At 40.5% G+C, this 20,032-nt stretch overlaps 1 protein-coding gene across 1 annotated transcript in view; it reads right to left on the bottom strand.

Moving 5' to 3' along the window:
* BLM (BLM RecQ like helicase) overlaps window positions 1-20,032 on the bottom strand; it is an 88,885-nt gene that overhangs the window by 30,039 nt on the left and 38,814 nt on the right. The window contains exons 8-14 of the mRNA XM_040257476.1: window positions 18,622-18,813; window positions 17,074-17,192; window positions 15,991-16,104; window positions 13,087-13,185; window positions 12,722-12,870; window positions 4,095-4,201; window positions 2,437-2,597 (exon numbers count right to left, since the gene is read on the bottom strand). Of these exons, the coding sequence (XP_040113410.1) occupies window positions 2,437-2,597; window positions 4,095-4,201; window positions 12,722-12,870; window positions 13,087-13,185; window positions 15,991-16,104; window positions 17,074-17,192; window positions 18,622-18,813 (941 nt within the window). The remainder of the gene's footprint in view (window positions 1-2,436; window positions 2,598-4,094; window positions 4,202-12,721; window positions 12,871-13,086; window positions 13,186-15,990; window positions 16,105-17,073; window positions 17,193-18,621; window positions 18,814-20,032) is intronic.

The raw sequence follows: 20,032 nt of genomic DNA, 5'->3' as shown, positions 1-20,032 counted from the left end.
AGTCAATAAAGCAGAAATAGATGTTTTTCTGGAACTCTCTTGCTTTTTCCATGATCCAGCGGATATTGGCAATTTGATCTCTGGTTCCTCTGCCTTTTCTAAAACCAGCTTGAACATCTGGAAGTTCACGGTTCACATATTGTTGAAGCCTGGCTTGGAGAGTTTTGAGCATTACTTTACTAGCGTGTGAGATGAGTGTAACTGTGCAGTAGTTTGAGCATTCTTTGGCATTGCCTTTCTTTGGGATTGGAATGAAAACTGAACTTTTCCAGTCCTGTGGCCGGCCACTGCTGAGTTTTCCAAATTTGCTGACATATTGAGTGCAGGACTTTCACAGCATCATCTTTTAGGATCTGGAATAGCTCAACTGGAATTCCATCACCTCCACTAGCTTTGTTCGTAGTGATGCTTCCTAAGGCCCACAATTTTTTACAATTTTGTACATCAAACAAATATTCTGAATTATCTAAGTTTCCCCCCAGTGATTCTGAGATGACTCTTAATTTCTTATATATTTATTATGTATTTATTTATAATACATTTGACTATTCTATCGATTTCAACTCTCCCGATTTCATTCTTGGGTACACTTATTATTTTTAGGCTGAACATTACTCCCTGTTGCCAAACACTTTTCTGTTTGGCAAAAAAAACCCACTTTTTTTTGTTTTTTTTTATTCTTTCAATTTTCACATGTTTCTTTTTCCCTTTACATTCTCAAGTTGTTCACTACATCATTGATTCAAATGTCTGCACTGAATTGAACCATGTGTGTCTTGATATATAATTCTATTTGTTTTATTTTTTCTTGCATTTTCTTGTTTGCATACATGGAATTTTTATTTTTCCCTTCATGTCAGCCTTTTCATATCATCTTCTTATGGCAAACTGTTTCTAGTTCATACAAGTCTTCTTAAATTTTTCTAAGGATATTAAGTTGATATCCTCTAAGACTTCCTTTTATTTTCCCTCAGAAAATAATTTCAAAAGTTATTTTCTTTCTAAATCTTCAGGGTAATGATTTCTTTTTTTTTATGAGCTGAAAATTTCATGGGCTTCAAAAAAAAAAGTTTAGTCATTCTCAGATTCATCCTTGTATGTAGAGGGATCTACCCAAGTGACAGTTTGGGATGCCTAGAGTGTTTTCGGCTTCTTCCTTGATCCACTTGTGTGACAAATCTGTCATATGGGAAGGAGATGCTTGGCATCACTAGTTATTAGGGGACACAAGTAAAATCACAATGAGATACCACTTTACATCCACCAGGATGGATACAGCTTAAAAAAAGGACAATAATTAGTGTTGGTGAGGTAGAGGCATTGGAACCTCATACATTGCTGGAATGTCTAACTTTATAATTGCTTTGGAAAACAGGCAGTTCCTTAAACAGTGAGTTTGCATATGCCTAAGCAATTCTACTTCTAGGTATTTATTTATAAATTAATTATTTACTTTTGGCTGTGCTAGGCCTTTGTTGCGGTGCTCGGGTTTTCTCTAATTGTGGCGAGCAGGGGCTACCCTTCGTGGTGGGGCTTGGGCTCCTCATTGTGGTTGTGGGGCACAGGTTTAGGCTCGAGGGCGTCAGCAGTTGCAGTTTGAGGGGTCTGGAGCACAGGCTCGGTAGTTGTGGTGCGTGGGCTTAGTTGCTCCGAGGCATGTGTAATCTTCCCAGACCAGGGATGGAACCCTTGTCCCCTGCACTGGCAGGTGGATTCTTATCCATTGTACCATCAGGGAAGTCCCTCCACTCCTAGGTATTTATCCAACAGAACTGAACATATGTTTACATAAAAACTTGCACAGAAGCATTATTCGTAAGAGCTAAACAGTGGATATAAACCAGATGTCTTCCAACTGATGAACAGATAAGAAATATGGTACCTCATACAATGGAATATTATCCAAACACAAAAAGGAATCAAGTACTGATACACACTACAATGTGGATAAATCTCGAAAACATGCTAAGTAAGAGAAATCTGTTACAGAAGAATGCATACTGTATGATTCCATTTGTATGAAATGTCCAGGATACGAAACTCTGCAGAGACAGATTAATAGTAGTTAACAGATTAGTGAACTGGGGGTTGGGGGGTGTGGGGAGTGATGGCTAGTGGATATGCGGTTCCTTTCTGGGATGATGGAATGTTCTGGAATTAAGACAGTGGTAATGGTTGCACAACCTTGTGAATATACTAAAAACCACTGGCTTGTAAACTTTGGGAGGGAGAATTTTATGGTATGTGAATTACATCCCAATAAAAAAAAATTTTTTTTTTAATTTAAGAAAGAAAAAGCAACTTTAGATGTCTCAAAGATCTCCTTTTAAATCTGCCTTATTTTGATGTTTACTACCTTTAAGGTAAAAACAATTTTCCATCCAAGGTGGCTTATATACTGTAAAATATTGTTTCCTTTATGTTAAGAGATGTTACCTGGCAGCCATCCTGATTAATCCACTTGTGCTGTACTTCATCTCTGGCGGAGTCACTGAGGCCAGCGTGATAAGCCAGGGCAGCAAGGCCATCGTTCTGTAATGTTTCAGCCATTGTGTCACATTCTCGCCTGGAGAGGCAGTAAATTATCCCCGAGTCATCTGCCAAGAAACCAAAACAGTCTTGTGAAATGAGGGCATGTAACATAAACAGCGACATAACTTACATGATGTTCTTAGAATTGTCTGAACTGTAAACAGACCTTCAGTTTTCTGACAGCAGAGGAGAATCACATAGGTAGAATAAATCAAGCAAGGAATAACATGTGCTGGAAATGACAAGATTTGACTTGCAATCCTGTTCCTCCAAATGGACCTGGAGGCACCCTGGCTCTGTTTCTCACTGGCTATACAATAGGAAGGCACTCCTACACAGACTTTGTAGAAAGCATATGGTAATATGTATCAAGAGCCTTAGAAATTCTCCTTCTTTTTGACTCAGTTTCCTTCTGGGAAACAAATCGAAGAAATAAAGTGACCCAAGGACTTATTTAAGAAGTTCTGTTTATAATTTTTGGCCACATTGTGGAGCATGCAGGATCTTAGTTTCCCAAACAGGGACTGAACCCTGGCCCCCTGCAGGTGGAAGTGCAGTCTTAACCACTGGACCACCAGGGAAGGCCCTATAGTTTTTAAGATTAAAAAAAAATTTTAAGGGCCAACATAGGACATAATTAAGAAAGAAAATTACAAGCAATCATTCAGTGTTTTCTAAGTTTTTAAAAAGACATGAGAAAATGTTTAAGATTTAAAAGAGATAAAGGGTAGAAAACAGTGTATATACAGTAGGCTAGTGGAAAGAAAAATACACACAAAAATTACTGGAAGGAAATAAGCCAAAATGGTAAGAGTAACTTAACTTGTCCTATGGTAAGGTCTGTCTTTTGATTTCTTCCCTTCCTTTCTAAATTCTCTTCACTATATCATATTTACTGCCATTTGTATGTACGTTATTTTTAAAAATTGGAAAATAAAAGGCAGTAAAGAAAAAGACATCTCTCTGTGGAAGAGCCAAAGGTACAGATACACACAAAGGCTATTTATATTAGCTCCCTGGGTGGCAGGGGTGGCGGTAGGGGTATGGAAAAGGAAATTACTGACTTTTTCCTTGATCTATCTCTGTATTGTCTGATTTACTGAAACAAATTTGTATACTAATTTAAAAAAATTAAATAGAGATGTTTAACAACAACAACAAAAAATGCTCCATGGAAAAGTACCTAAGAGGTTACATGGAAAACTACCATGAATTTTGGTCTCATTAAAGGCAGACACACTGGGGAGAAGGCACTAGAACAGAGTTGCATAATTCACACACTGATAGCAGCCAGAACAAAGACTGAAACCACGAATGATACAGGTGTGTAGGAGTGGGTATTTAACATGCTTTTTATCAGGGGTTATTGCTAGCAAACCAAATGAGGTTTTCTAATTTTCAGAACTGAAAGAGTTGCAATATTCTGCACTATAAACAGCAAGTTAGTGCTACCATGATGAGAAAAGAAATGCTTAATGCATGATTTTATATATTTAACCGTGGTACTAAAAAGACATTTACTTATCACTTCTGGACATAATTCATCATAAGGCTGTACTCACATGGGTGATGCTTTCTGATCCATTCTAAGCAATCAAATGCCACTTTTTTAGGTTTTTTGGGTAACACGTAGTATTTTAGATTGTGTCTGTTGAAGCTCATGCTAAACCTAAAAGAAGTCAGAAACATCAAATTTCACTATTATGAGAAAATATAGGTTTAGCCACCTTCAAAAACTGAACACTGATTGGGCTTCCCTGGTGGCTCAGTGGTAAAGAATGTACCTGTAAATGCAGGAGACATGGGTCTGATCCCCGGTCCAGAAGATCTCACATGCTTCGGAGCAACCAAGCCCGTGCACCACAGCTATTGAGCCTACGCTCCAGAGTCTGGAAGCTGCAGCTACTGAAGCTCAGGCGCGCTAGGGCCAACCCATGCTCCACAACGAGAAGCCACTGCAATGAAAAGCCCGTACAAACTAGGGAGCTGCCCCCACTCCCCAAAACTAGAGAAAAGGTCTCGCAGCAACAGACCCTGCACAGCCAAAATAAGTAAATGAACAAAATTATAAAACCAAAAAAATTAAGCACTGGTTTTCTACAATGCAAACCTAATCATCAAGTTGTCTTAAAGTGAATATAACTACTGGCAACCTACATAAGAAAACACAGCTGGAAGCTAGGTTAAAGATTAAGAATGGTGATAAGGAGGGTATGTCTATGGGACTCAATGACAATCAGAAGGATGGCAAAAGAAAAAAATATGCAGAAAAGACAGGAGCCCAGGTTCCAAAAACAAGGTAGATTAAAAGCAGAGATGTTAAAATATTATTTAAAAGATGAAGAAATTCATAGAGAAACCATACATAACTTTAGGCTACCAACATCCCCAAATTCTAACTGCACAGAAGAGTGGGGGCTTCCCAGGTGGTGCTAGTGGCAAAGAAGCTGCCAGCCAATGAAGGGGATGCCAAGGGATGTGGGTTCGATCCCTGGGTCAGGAAGATCTCCTGGAGGAGGGCGTGGCAACCCACTTCAGTATTCCTGCCTGGAGAATCCCATGGACAGAAGAGCCTGGTAGGCTACAGTCCATGGGGTGGCAAAGAGTCGGACACAACTGAAGTGACTAGGCACACACGCACACCAAGAGTGGAGAGCTGGCTGCAAGGCCCCAGGAAATGAAGTCTGCAGACCCTGATCACTGCCCTTTGCTCTGTGCTCAGAGGGAGCGTGACTGACTCTGAGACGGATGTGCTCTTCATCCTCTGGCCTTTCGCTCTTGGTCCCCCACGTCCCCTATCTCCTTTGTGAGCTCTACCTCTCCATTATCTCCTTTCCTGTGCTCTGGTCTCTTCTGTGAACTCTTCCCTTTTATCTCTGTGTAGGTACCTGGACCTTCCAATCCTGAAAACAACAAAAGCTTCCCTTGACCCTTCGTACGTTCCACTGCAGCTGGCGTCCCACTTTGTTCTCTCCCTCCAAAGGCAGGTTCCTCAGAATTCTCTTGTGCCCCCAACCAGCTGGCTTTTGGCATTACCATTCTACCAAAATTGCTTTATCAGAGCTTTGAGAAACTGGAGGATGATGGAATTGTTTTAGGATCCTTGGCCCTGGGGAGACCCTGAATCTGCACCAGGTTCCAAAATGGCCCCCGGAAGGAGAGAGAACATGAACTAAGGAGGTAAGGTTAGAGAATGAAGACATCTCAGTGCCTGGGTGGATGGAAGGGAACCAAGATCATGAACTGCAATGACCTGTGGTAAGGAGGTGGTCTATACACAGAGGGTAGGGATCCGAGGAAGGAAAGACGGGGACTGAAACCACTGCCTTTCTGTCTTTGCATTTAAGTTCAAGCTAGATGGGTCCAGGTCTGGTTGCCATTGATGTCAAGATAAACACTTAATTTTAGGACTAAAGAATGCTTCACATGTGAGGCAGCCATGTTCCTGAGGGGACCGCTATGCAGATACGATGGCCACGCAGCAGGCGGCGGAAATCAACTGTCTCTGGTACCTGCCCTGGTCTTCTGTCAGACCTCATTCTCGTACCTTTTCTTGTCACTGTCTGCTGTTTGCTAGCCTTAACAAAACCTCTATCAGCTCTCACACCTGTGGGGTTTCTCCCCACTTACAGGAGAATCAGCTCCCAAAACGCTTGGCTCTTTTCCTCCTTCCCTATATTATCCTCTTCAGGGACTGCACTCTCACTGCTTTAAACAGCATCCAAATATCATACCTGCAAGTTCCAACTTCACTCCCATCTTAGACCTCTTTTCAGAGTTCTAAACCACTGTTCAACTTCTTCCAAATCAGTGGTCTAAATTTGGGGTATGTATACCCCTAGGGGTTCACAAAGACTTCTAAAGGTACATGAGCAAAGATAATCTTACAGGAATCAATTTCCAGATCCTGTTTTCACATGTATGAATTTTTCCTTAAAAGATGGATCTGAGGGACTTCCCTGGTGGTCCAGTGGTTAAGAACTTGCCTTCCAATGCAGGGGACATGGGTTCAATCCCTGGTAGGAGAACTAAGATCCCACATGCTGTGGGGCAACTAAGCCCTTGAGGTGCAAGTACTGAGCCCTAGCACACCACAACAAAAGATCCTGCATGATACAACTAAGACCTGACACAGCCAAATATATAAACAAATATTAAAGACAAAGAAGAAAAGATGGATCTGAGAATGCTGGTAATCAGGACTTTCTGCTCATTGTTGTTTAGTTGCTAAGTTGTGTCTGACTCTTTTTGCGAATCCATGGACTGTAGCCCACCAGGCTCCTCTGTCCATGGGATTCTCCAGGCAAGAATACTGGAGTGGGTTACCATTTCCTTGTCCAGGGGATCCTCCCGACCCAGGGATAGAACCCAAATCTCCTGCGAGGCAGGCAGAGTCTTTACCGCTGAGCGACTAGGGAAGCCCTTTCTGCTCAGATACTCCTGCCCCATTTTTTCCCCTTTACAATTGTCTCTCACTTTTGAAAAACAAACTTTACTTTTCAGCCATGCTCAACTTTACCATGCGCATTGGCCCAGATGTAAAAACCTCCCAACAAAATGACTGAAATGCAGTATGGGTGTAAGTGCAACTTTCTCTAATCTAAGTACCAGAGGCCCCGGGTAGGGCTTCCTGTCTCTCAATGCTTTACACGTTTCTGTTAAGAGTAAAGAACAACATCAGGAAAAAAATATTCTGGTCTTTATTGGGATGATCTGATTTCAGATACACTGACAGGAAAGTGGCGGGAAAGAAGTTGATGCTCACTTTATGAAACTGGCTTCTTTCATTCCTACTGTCATGAAATGCATTATGCACAGTGTCTTGTGAGACGGCTGCTAAACAATACTGTGAATCCATCCCTCTCAAGACATCACGTATACGTACAAAACACTCAGAGATCTTTCAGTGCTTGAGATGGCAGAAGAATGTGTGGCAGACTGTGGCAAGACGGCAGATGAGAGACCTGATACACCCATAGACTGTTCTGATTGTTCTCAATTAATTATTTATAATCACTGCCACAGCAAAGGAAACTGCAGTCTTGATACAATTTAGGCATAAAAAGAATTGCCCAGGAACACAAATGATGCAGATAATTGAAACCTTGATATGATTTGGGCTTAAGCTGGGAATGCGACATGAGTCTCCCTACCGACAGGAATGCGGAAATGATTATACCTAAGAACGGCCTTACTGATTTCCCCTACATTTTACACATTACATTTAATTTCAGAATGGTGTTTTATGCATTAAACAAAAAAGTTTGGGGTCAAAAAAGGGGAGACAAAAGCACATACTGGTAGAATCGGAATCCACTATATCACTTGTGGGAATGAAAAATGGTGCAGCCACTTTGGTGAAAGCTCTCAAAAGGTTAAAAATAGTTACAATATGACTCAACATTTCCACTCCTGGGGATATAGCCAAGAGAAATGAAAACCCAGGTACACACAAAAACATGTATGGGAAGGTTACTATGCCTATGTTCAAATCCATGTTGCTCAAATTGTTCACACAATTTGTTATAATGAAAAAGTTAAATCTCTTAGAGAGTTCATTACATATAACAAATCTTACTTGGCTTGTTGGAAATGGGATGTTTGGAATTAACAGATATTCTAATTAGAGTTCACATCAATTGATAAGTGGATAAATAAATGTGAAATGCCTATTCAACAAAGATTATTATGCCATAAAAAGGAATGAAGGAATTTCAGGTGGTTTACTGACTAAAGCTCTGTGCTCCTAATGCAGGGGGCCTGGGTTCGATCCCTGGTTGGGGAACTAGATCCTGTATACTGCAACTAAGAGCCGGCGCAGTTAAATAAATAATTTTTTTTTAAAGGAATGAAATTCTGATATATGTTACAACATAGATGAACCCTGAAAACAGGTTAAGTGGAAGAAGCAGGGCAGAAACAGGAAGGAGAGAATGGGTGGTGACACTAGGTTTCTTTTTGGGGTGATAAAAATGTTCTAAACTTAGATTTGGGGGATGGGTACACAACCCGTGAAAGTACAAACAAACCAGTAAATTCTAACCTTTAAATGGGTGAATTTAGTGGTGTGTCAAATGTGTCTCAATATTTTTTTTTAAAAAAAGCTTTGGATCCCAAAATATCTTCACCAAGGGAATACTGGTGTCGACACTGAAATGGTAAATACTATTAGGTCCAGGGTGTCAGGCTCTAGCCATCCTAAGTGATGTTAGGAAATGGGATCAGTTTGTGCTCGGCTCTCACTGCTTTTGGAACTGAGGCACCGTCATGGGCATGTGTACTAAGTAGTTTATCTGACTTGAGAAACAAAGTCAGAATTTTTTTTTTTTTTTTTAATGTAAGAAAATAAGTCTAGTTTGGCCAGTTATTTTGGCAATGAAAACTGGCTTTGCCAATTAGGTTTCATGGTAGTCATGTCTCATTGTTTGAAAGAGCTAATTGGCACCCATAAAGTTCTGACAAAACTATTATTTAAAAGCATATCACAGAATAAAAACATATGTCAAAAATATACTAGAAAAGATGTACTGAAGCTAATAGTATTTTGATTTCCTCAACTCCTGGATAAAGGAATCATTTGAATGAAAAGAGTAACGATATCTAATAGCCATTAGAAAAGTTTGGTAAAGCATATTTTTAAAGGTTTATTTCCCAGAAAAAGTAAAGTGAATAAATAATGATCTGACTTATTTTGCCAGTCAGATGGTTCCAAATTCTTTCCTTTTCACAAAATTTGCAGGACTTAATTGAGATGTCAGCTGAGAGATCATTACAAATAATTTTCGATGACAGATCATTATATTTCTGGCACATATATCAGGAGGAATTCAAATAACTGAGCATTAATGCTAGAATAAAATGCTTTCCATTCCTATCTATATGCTTATATGAGCAACATTTCTCAATGCTATAAAATATACCTCTAAAAGTAAGAAATATGAACTGACTTGATTGATCCACAGATAAATGTACTGAGAAAAAGTCCTAGCTCATTAAGTTACACATTCCCCATCAAAATTTATCCCTAAGAATTATTTTCAAAAATGTATTTAAGCTGTTCTGATCAGTCACGTACTACTAATGTTATATATATAATTCATTTGTTTAGTTAGGAAGAATATTTTACTATAGGAAATTTTAAAAAACCAAGTAATTTATATATATGTTTTTCTTTCAGGTAAATATGACAGAGTAAGCAATAAGACTTCATGCATAAAAATACATTACCTTAGGGTAAAATTCTATGGGGAAATTGAAAGAGAAACAGTATTCTTTGTTATATTAACTGCATAAATGTCTATCTCTTATTTTTCTTTCTCGGTTCATATTATAAGGCCCCGAAGAAAAGGGATAAAGCCAATCAATTTTATTTCCATCCTCATATTTCCCAAAGACGAAGAATGTTATCACAGACTGGCAGTAGGAGAGAAGAGCAGGGACCGTTTCAACCCTAGGGGCACCTGTCTTCACCAGGCCATGACACCACAGCAGTGGGCAAATTTAATCCAAACAAGGGGTCTATGGACAGAAAAAAAAAGAAGATCCAAAAAAAAAAAAAAAAAAAGTAACAGAAAATGTTGGTTAAAATCTTTTACTTCCAACTCAGGGATTTAAATTCTCTCAAATACAGAAGCACCAAATATATTAACGGAGTCAACAGACCAGCCCAAATTTTCATATTTTACCCACATTTACCAAAATTCTTCCATACGTTTCATTTATTCATTCCTACCAAGTGCCAAGTATACAGAGGGCACCACATGCTAGACTCAGGGAATGTACAATCCATGACTTTTCCAAGAAGATCTCCCCCACACATCCTTGGGAGAACATACTAGAGGTGTCTGCCTCTGAGCCTGTATCTGCAATGCTTACTCAAAAAACACAGATTCCATACTTCCAAAAAGCTATTCAAAAGGTGAACTGAATTTCCATCACTTCTCTTAATTATGGATATTTGGCAATTAATATTACTGATTTAAAAGAATAGTAGATTGTATCTGATATCTATTGATGGAAAAATGCTAAAAAACACTGTCTATTTTTTAAAAAGGATTTTATAAACCGGTGGAAGACTTGCAGAAACAAATTTCCAGCATGTGAGTTCTTTACTAGAACCTAAACTTATAAGACATCTTCAATATAAAATGTTGTACTATAAATCAGTTACGGAAGAAACGATCTTTTTCTCTCCCAAATTTTATAAACACTCCTCTGCAAGTGAAATTAAAATATTGCATTCCAGTTCTTGTGATTACCTGCACAAAATTCTGAAGACTCTAAAATTCTTGGGCTTATGAATGCCAGTTTAATCTGCAAAAGGTCTCTGAAGCGATCTTAACCTCACACCTCTTCACACTAGGGCTTCCCTCGTGGCTCAGACAGTGAAGAATCTGCCTGCTATGCAGGAGACTGAGGTTCAATCCTTGGGTCGGGAAGATCCCCTGGAGAAGGGAATGCTACCCACTCCAGCATTCTTACCCGGAGAATTTCAAGGACAGAGGAGCCTGGCCGGCTACAGTCCATGGAATCGCAAGGAGCTGGACATGACTGAGTGACTAATACCACCTTCACATCTGTCCCCACATATGGCACTTAAAGAGTTCTTCTCATAATCCACCAAAATGCTGCTGTTGTCTTTACTGATCATATTATTTATAGAGCCAGGGTATTTTCTTTATTTCCAAGTGAGCCAAGCTTTAAAAATTTACCCCAATACATTAGCAGCCATATTCCCTCAGATATTCCTCAATCTCAAAGCACCCACCAGTAAGTCAGAAGGAAAAAATATTTCAACCTTGGTAGACAACAGCTGTTTAAGTAAATGTTTGCTGAGTAAATGGAACCTGTCAGAGAATGTACTTGTCTTTACAAAGTCATACAGAGGTACAAAACAACTCAGTGCAACCTATACTGGGGATATGTTCTTATAGAAGTTTTTGTCATTGAATGCTGCTGCTACTGCTGCTAAGTCGCTTCAGTCATGTCCGACTCTGTGCAACCCCACAGATGGCAGCCCACTAGGCTCCCCCGTCCCTGGGATTCTCCAGGCAAGAACACTGGAGTGGGTTGTCATTTCCTTCTCCAATGCATGAAAGTGAAGTCGCTCAGTCCTGTCTGACTCTTAGCGACCCCATGGACTGCAGCCCACCAGGCTCCTCCATCCATGGGATTCTCCAGGCAAGAGCACTGCAGTGGGGTGCCATTGCCATGGTCAAATGGTGGCAAGCAGAAGCACTTTGCTGTTGAGATGAAAACAAAGTAAAAAAAAAGCTGCTACATATACTTTCTGGACTGTTTTCAACATCCTGAATATAGCTGGGACTTCAGAGGAAAATGACAAAGCAGTATCGTCTGTCCCTTTCATTATATACACTCTACGACAGCAGTCCCCACCCAACATTTCTGGCACCAGAGACTGGTTTCCTGGAAGATGATTTTTCCACAGGAGCTGGGGGGCGCAGATGGTTTCAGGATTCCAGTGCGTTACATCTACTATGCTGCCGCTGGTCTGAAGGGTGGAGCCCAGAAGGTAAAGGGAGCGATGGGGAGTGGCTGTAAATACAGATGAAGCTTTGCTTGCTGGCCCACGGTTCACCTCCTGCTGTGCAGCCTGTTGGTCCCTAACAGGCCACAGTCCAGTAGCAGCAGTCTGTGGTCCTGGGTTGGGGTCCCCTGTTCTAGAATGCACAGGAGCCAAAACTGGATAGATAAAAGCTAATTTATTACTGAGACCATCCTAAGGTTTAACAGGTACGGCATGCACTTTATCCCTACTTCCAAAATTGGTACTGGGATAAGAGTTTTAATTTCAGTGATTGAATAAAAGCCCCAGGGTCTTGGTTCCCAAATTCTGCTGCACATTGGAATCACCTAGGAATTTTAAAAAAATTTTTAAATACAACAACAATACATATTGGCCCCCAGCTCCTCAAATCCTGATGTAATGGGCATTGGAGACGGAAATACACCCTGGAGATGGAAATGGCTGCCCACCCCAGTATTCTTGCCTGGGGAGTCCCACAGACAGAGGAGCTTGGCAGGCTACAATCCATAGGGTCGCAAAGAGTTGGAGACGACCGAGGTGACTTAGCACGCATACACCCCAGGTACTGGGATGATCCTATTGTGCAACGATCGGGGAACCACGGCCCCCAGGTTTTAAAATGAGTAACTTTTGACAACTTACACCTGAGGCCTGAGAATCTTCAGCTGAGTGAGTATGTCCTTCTGTACCCGGGGGTTGGCCGTGGCAGTGAGAGCCATCACTGGAACAGAAGGGAACTTCTGGCGAAGAATATTCATTCTTTTGTAATCTGGACGAAAATCATGTCCCCACTAGTTGGGAAAAAAAAAAAAACACCAGTACTGCTTTTCAGACTACTCGGATCTTCTTTATATAAAGCATACATTTAATACACATATTAAGAACCACATTCTTCTTCAGTGAAATAGAATAATTCAATCAATATTTTTTCTCTCAGCACTCAAGATCTAGATACTGTTGGCGGTATGTATTTACTGGTATGTCAAGACGTAGAGAACGGTACTTACCTGACTCACACAGTGCGCTTCATCAATGACGAAACGTGCCAAGAGCCTCCTCTCGTATAGATTCTCCAGAGTAGAGATCAGCCTGTTACTAGCACAGACCTAGAGGGGAAGTATGTTAGTCAGACATTTAAAACCATTTAAACACATCACCGTAAGGCTCTGGTTGTCTTTAAGTTCCACTGTGACTTAAGTTGCATTAAAACCACATAAAATTGGTTCTGATTTCAATCTACGAACTGAATTAGAAAAAGTAATAGAAAATAGCAGATGAGACACTAGAATGTTCACCCACATTTAGCAAACAGTTATGTATTAGGTCAGTGCTTCTGAAACAGTTTTTCTGCCTCAGTGTATCTGGGAGCCACCACACGTTTATCCTGGTGACACGGTTATAGACGTGTTACATGTGTGCATGCTTTTTGGGGGAATAATATGCAAACATATGTACAACATATACACACATGTGTGCATGCTCAGTCGAGTCCAGCTCTGTGACCCCATGGACTGTAGACCACCAGGCTCCTCTGTCCATGGGATCTTCCAGGCAAGAATACTGGAGTGGGTTGCCATTTCCTCATTCAGGAGATATTTGAGACCCAGGGATCAAACCTGCATCTCATGTCTCCTGCACTGGCAGGTGGATTCTTTATCACTGTGCTACCTGGGAAGCCTGGTAGCACATGGTATATACATGTGCTTATACATACAAGCCTGTATGTACGTATATTTCATAGCTCAGTCCATAACTGGGTCTAGAAACAATGACATCCCAGTAGCAGTGACCATATCTGGCACCCATGTCTTGACAGACATGCTGGAAGGACACAGAAGCCAGAGTGATGGAGCTTTTCCACCGGCCAAGCCTAGAACAATTAAAACATCAAAACACACAATGGTAACTGATTATAACCCACTCATTAAGTTAAGAATTCATGATTTCATATTGGTATAAATAAATATGTGGGTAAAATGGAAAGCTTGTCCTTACAGGAGAATACCAATTAAATTAGAAGAATCATCACTTGGCACCCACTACAATAACAACTGGTGGGGACAATAAAACTCAAGTCAAAGTCTCATCAGACATAGGATATTTACACAGTTTCAGAATATTCCACAATAAGAGATCTACAATTACAAAAAAAAAAAAATTACATTTATTCTTGTAATGAATAATTAACAACAAAAAATGTAATTTTACAGTGGAGAAATCTGGCAGACACTATATTAACCAAATGATCGAAGTTAGCAATACCAATAATAGAATGAATTGACATCAAATGCCTCCTGATAGGCTGCACTGAGAACATATCACCACTTCTGTGATATTCCCCTGCAAATGAACAATGCAAATCTAATCAAGAGGAAATATAAAATCAAATTGTGTGACAGTCCACAAAACAACTGGTTTTCACTCAACCAAGATCTTTTCAAGATCATTCAACCAAGATCTTTTCAAGATCATGAAAGACAGAAATTGTTTAAAGAGACATGAAGAAAATGGATAATCTAGGAAGTTCTTTTGCTATAAAGGATATTATTGGGATAACTAGTGAAATTAGAATAAAGTTTCATAAAGTAGCAGTATTGTAGCAACTAATATTTTCCAATTTTGTTAATTATACTGAGAATTCCTTGTTTTTAGGACATGCAATGAAGTATTTAGGGTTGAAAGGATATCATGTCTGCAACTTACTTTGAAATATTTAAGGGAAAAACAGAGAAAGAATGATAGAGCAGTTACAATAAAATGTTACCATGTGGGTTTCTCAATGAAAGTTATAGAGGACTTCTTACACTAAATGCATCAGAAATTATGTCAAAAATTAAAAAACATATGTATTTTAGTGGGCTTTAATGAGGTAACAGAAAAAAATATGCTGGTCCCTGCCCCTAGTTCCTGGAATAGGGTTCCTGAAACCCTTGTAAACTCTTAAGTGGTTAGGGCACTGGCTCCCCCCGTGGCTCAGGGGTAAAGAATCCGTCTACAGTTCAGGAGACAGGGGCTCGATTCCGGTCAGGAAGATCCCCTGGAGGAGGGAATGGCAGCCCACTCCAGCACTCTTGCCTGGGAAATGCTATGGACAGAGGAGCCTGGCGGGCTACAGTCCATGGGGTCACAAGGAGTTGGACACGACTTAGCAACTAAACAAGAGCACTGGGAGCTCCTTTGGTCCTATTGAGGCAACTCTGGCTGGGCTCCTGGGTGGGAACTGGTCACTAGAAAGACTACGCCAGGACTAAAAGCCTGGGAGTCCTACTCCCATCCTCCAGAGAAGGGAGTCAGTGTAGAAATGGAGACTATAATTGATCATACCTATGTGAGGAAGCCTCCACAAATTTCCAAAAGTACAGGGTTCAGAGAAGTTCTAGGTTGGCAGACACATCCACATGCTTGGGGGCTGACACACCCCAACTCCACAGGGACAGAAGCTCCTGTGCTTAGGACCCGCCTCACATACCTCTTCATCTAGCTGTTTATCTGAAGGCCCTGAGTTCTCTGAGCTGCTCTTGCAAGTCAGTGAATTCAAGCAGAAGGAGGGCGCAGGAACCTCAGATTTGCAGTTAAGGCAGACGGAAGTTGTGGGTAACCTGTGGCTTGGCTCCTGGAGCAGGGTGGTGATCTCGAGGGACTGAGCCCTTAACCTGTGACACTGTCTCTGGGTAGGTAGTGTCAGAATTGAGGTAAACTGTAGGACCCCTAGCTGGTGTCCCAGAGGACCACTTGATGGAAGCAAAGACCTCTGTACCTTTGATGACTAGCGTGTAATATCCTATGTGAGAAGTAAAGCAGAGAAACATGGGAGGGAAAGACTCGGTATTTCCTTACTTGGTAAGGAGAATGGGTTGTTTTTCTAAAATAGCTGTAATATCATATTTTAAAATAATGATAGAAATACAAACCTTCTCTGGAGTAACATACAGAAGTTTTATAATTGGGTCTTTTTTTGACAACTGGAGGTAAATACTTGTAGCTTCTGAGTCTGTCTTATCACCTGTCAGATATGTAGCTGGGATCTAAGCATAAAAGTAGTAAACAATTTAAATTTTACACATTAATCTGACTCAAGCTTACATTTATCTTTAGGTTTTATAAATATTTTATAAGTCACATATCAAACCTGTCAAAGGAGAAGAGAATCTCAACATAATAATCAGTACTTATTTTTTTAAAACCCTTGTTAACCGTAAGTCAAATAGTCTTCCCACTGTTTATTTTCTTAAGTCAAATAGTCTTCCCACTGTTTATTTCCTTTTCTTTTTCCCTGTTTCTTTACTTTCTTAGCTCTTCAGATTTGTAAGGAAGATAAATGTGAATTCATCATCTAAGAGATTCCAATTCTAATGTATGGCCATATTATTTTTTCAAGTAAATGCGTCTTTTGGGTTTTAACGCACAACGACACTGAAAGGACCACAACCTCATGAATGGCTGAACAATGGCTACCATCTCTCCACTGAGACATCTTTGGGAAGAAAAGTCAAAGCAGTGGTCTTGTTGAGGGGTGATGGTTCATAACCCGGAGAAGAGTTCTGTTTGATCGCAGTATGTACGATTTAATAGACTGCATTCATAAACTTTTCTTAACCTCAGCCAGGAGGAAAAAGGACATACATGTGTGGGCATGCACATGTGTGTGCATTTTAAGATATTAAGGGAGTGAGAACTAAGCTGATCTGACAGTAGTATAAAAAGAAATTCTTCCATATTAGAAAAAACAAATTTACATCAGCAATACAGGTTAAAGGTTCATACTAAAATGTATTCTTCCAGAGTAAAACCAGATTGAACTCTAGAAAGTCATCTGTACCAGAATTTCCAAAGACTTGTACTTAAATGTAACAACCTAATATAACTGCTGTGCTTTAGTCTTATAGTTCATGAACTATTTAATAAAAAAGGTTACCCAGAGCACCAAAATATAACTGTTTTTAAGTTATGCTATTCTTAGTATTTTTATTATAATTGGTAGTGTTTTAACTTACATCCAAGGAAGTCAGCTTTTGGACTTGATCTACTATAAGTGATCTCAAGGGAGAAATGACAATAGTGACCCCAGGAGAAACACAAGCAGGGAGCTGGTAACACAGGCTTTTACCACCTCCTAAAGGAAATGACCAAAAAAAAAAAATCCGTCAAGTTCTATGTTGAGAGCATGAAAGCAAAATGTACAGTGCAAATGACATATAAAATTTAAAGTAATTAACTAATAAGACACCAAGTGATATTCTCCACGGTGCCAAAATACACCATATTTGAATGAGCCAAAGTATGTGGGCAACTTAAATGCATAAAAATTATCTCTAGGACAATCTTATATAGGTATACATGATAGCAAAAGCAAGAATCAGGGTAGGAAACTTAAGTGCATCAGAAATACTTTAAAAGTCTACTTGAGAAGGATACCCTGAAAAATGCCCCCTCGAAACCCTAGAGGGTCTTGGAAAGCCTTGAATGAAACTGCTGGATGAGGAGGGTGAGAATTCCACCACTAAACTGCCAATGCCTCAGATTGCTGGGCGAGGCGAATGCCAGGGCCCTCCCTCTCCAGGTTTAGTTTTGCAGTGCCAAACTGGAGTCAAAACAGAAGACACACACTGAATGGCAAGTTAATAAAGTATGGAAAGCTGCTGACTAAACAAACCAACACTATCTAAAATGTAAGATCAGTTTGAGAAAGTTCAGATGCCCAGTCAACGCTATTTAATGACGATGGCGACAACTGATTGCTGGAGGTCACAACAAAGGCAAGTAAGAGGCAGAGGGAAGACTAGACATAAGTAATGAAACCCCAACGTCCCACATTGCTACTTGCTTTCTTTTCTTTAATTGAAGCATAGGTGATTTACAATGTTCCCCTGCTTCTTATCCTAATGGCTGATTTAATATTCTTACTTGGATGACTGTAAATCACTCAACAGCTGTTATACACTTTAACAACGCAATAAAAAGTCTTGAATCTCTTCAAAACTGAAGACAAGAAAGAACTATGTTCCAGGCTTTTCACTTAATCCTCATGACACTCTGTGAAGTGGGTGCTTTGGTATTATTCCCACTGCACAAACGAGGAGCCTGGGTTTGGGGGAGCCTTGCTCACGGCCACACTGTTAATAAGGGGCAGAGCTGTGCTTTGAGCCCAGGGCATCACTCCAGAGCCAATGATTTCAACCACCAGGCCACACGAGGTTGTGCCAAATAAAATGCCAAGTGGTTGTGGTCTCTGACAGTAATTTTTTTGTTCCTGTTCCAGGCTAATTTAGACTAGAAAAAAAGAAAAATTCCCAAAGGAAAATCCTTGATCAGTTCAACACAATGAGCTTTGAGGTGAGGATCTTAAAGGGCAATAAATGTTATCATGTCAACAACCAGAACAGAGGATATGAAGTAATATACTTTCCCAACTGTGGCATGGGAGGGTTAGAGGCCCCTAAATGATAGAAATATGGTGTAGGTGTTCTTTTTATTTCTATTAAAGGGTTTTCATTTAACATCTGCCAATGGATTCCTGCCAATTCATATCTAAAAATACATACCAGTAGGCATTAAAATAAAACAGTCTTCACCAAGCAGTGCAGCATTGATCGCCTCTAGCTGATTAGTTCTAAAATTATGCAGGCCAAATTTCTTATGAAAAATCTTCATCATTTCTTTTGTATGAGGAAAATTAAGACTCTGGAAACGCTCATGTTTCGGATTTCTGGATGCTAAATTCTGCTCCATCTTGTCTAAGAAAATAATCAATGTTAAGAGAAATCAGGGCGTTATTGTAACCAGTAAGCTTTAGCATTTTAACCCGTTGCCCTGCAGAATCGCTGGTGTACGGTTTGCTACAGCACACCCTTCTTTACCTGTTGATCAGGGTTTCCTTGCTGCCCAGTGTCAAGGCCACCAGGGACTTCCTAAGGGACAAGTTCAAATCTTTCCTTGATTTTTTTTTACAGCACCTACCCCTCCTATATATTCTCTCCTCCTCCTCTTCTGAACTTCAAGACAATCATGGGGGGGGACTTCCCTGGTGTCCCAGTGGCTGAGACCCTGACCCTGTGCTCCCAAAGCAGGGGCTCGGGGTTCCGTCCCCAGTCAGGGAACTAGATCCCACATGCCTCAACTAAGAGCTTGCATGTGGTACTAAGACCCAGAACAGTCAAATACATACACACATATGTTTTAAAAAAAGAAGACAGTCCTGGGTTTTCTACTCACTTTAACTTCCTTTTCCTGGCTCCATTTCCTCCACCTGTCCCTGAAATTTGGGAGTCTCTCACACTTGGGACTGGACTCAGTAGACATTCTTTTGGAATTTTCCTAGTCCTGTGACCTTAAACATCGCTGATGTGCACAGAATGCCCAGATCTCTTTCTCAAGACTAGACTGATGCCCTCCTAAGTCCCAGGGCTGCACACACTTCCAACTGTCTGCAAGATACTTCCGCCTGAATGACTTCCCAACACTTGAAGCTCAGCAAGCCTTAAAATAGCCCTCCTCAGCTCTGCTCCAAATCGGCCTCTGCCTCCTGACTTCTCTTTCTGTTCACGGTGTCACAGCTTTCTCAGCCACCGGGTCTGAAAGCTCAGAGTCATCTTAGCTCCCTATGAATCTCCCTCCATCATGTCACTGGCCTCTGCCCCCTCTTCCGCCCCTTCACTGTCGCAACTCTGGGTGGGTGCCCACAGAGGGCGAAAAGTGCTCACTCCAGCTCTGGCAGTTCCTCTCACCCCAGCCCTCAACCGTCTCAAAGATAACTGCGAACACCAAGCATGACACACTCAAACATGACAGAAATAAATCCATTAATGATTATTTTAAAGGTCAACAGCATAGCTGTAAGAACAACCTCTGTGGGATTAAGTCATCAACGGCAAAAATAGGGAGGAATGCACTTTACAAAACCATACACATATAAACTTAAAAAAACCCACCTTTTGATAACTTTATAAGGTTAAT

Source organism: Oryx dammah, unplaced genomic scaffold (genome assembly GCF_014754425.2).
Source record: "Oryx dammah isolate SB20612 unplaced genomic scaffold, SCBI_Odam_1.1 HiC_scaffold_16, whole genome shotgun sequence".
NCBI classification, from domain to species: domain Eukaryota; kingdom Metazoa; phylum Chordata; class Mammalia; order Artiodactyla; family Bovidae; genus Oryx; species Oryx dammah.
The sequence above is the reverse complement of the archived record's forward strand: the minus strand, read 5'-3'. Positions and strand labels throughout refer to the sequence as shown.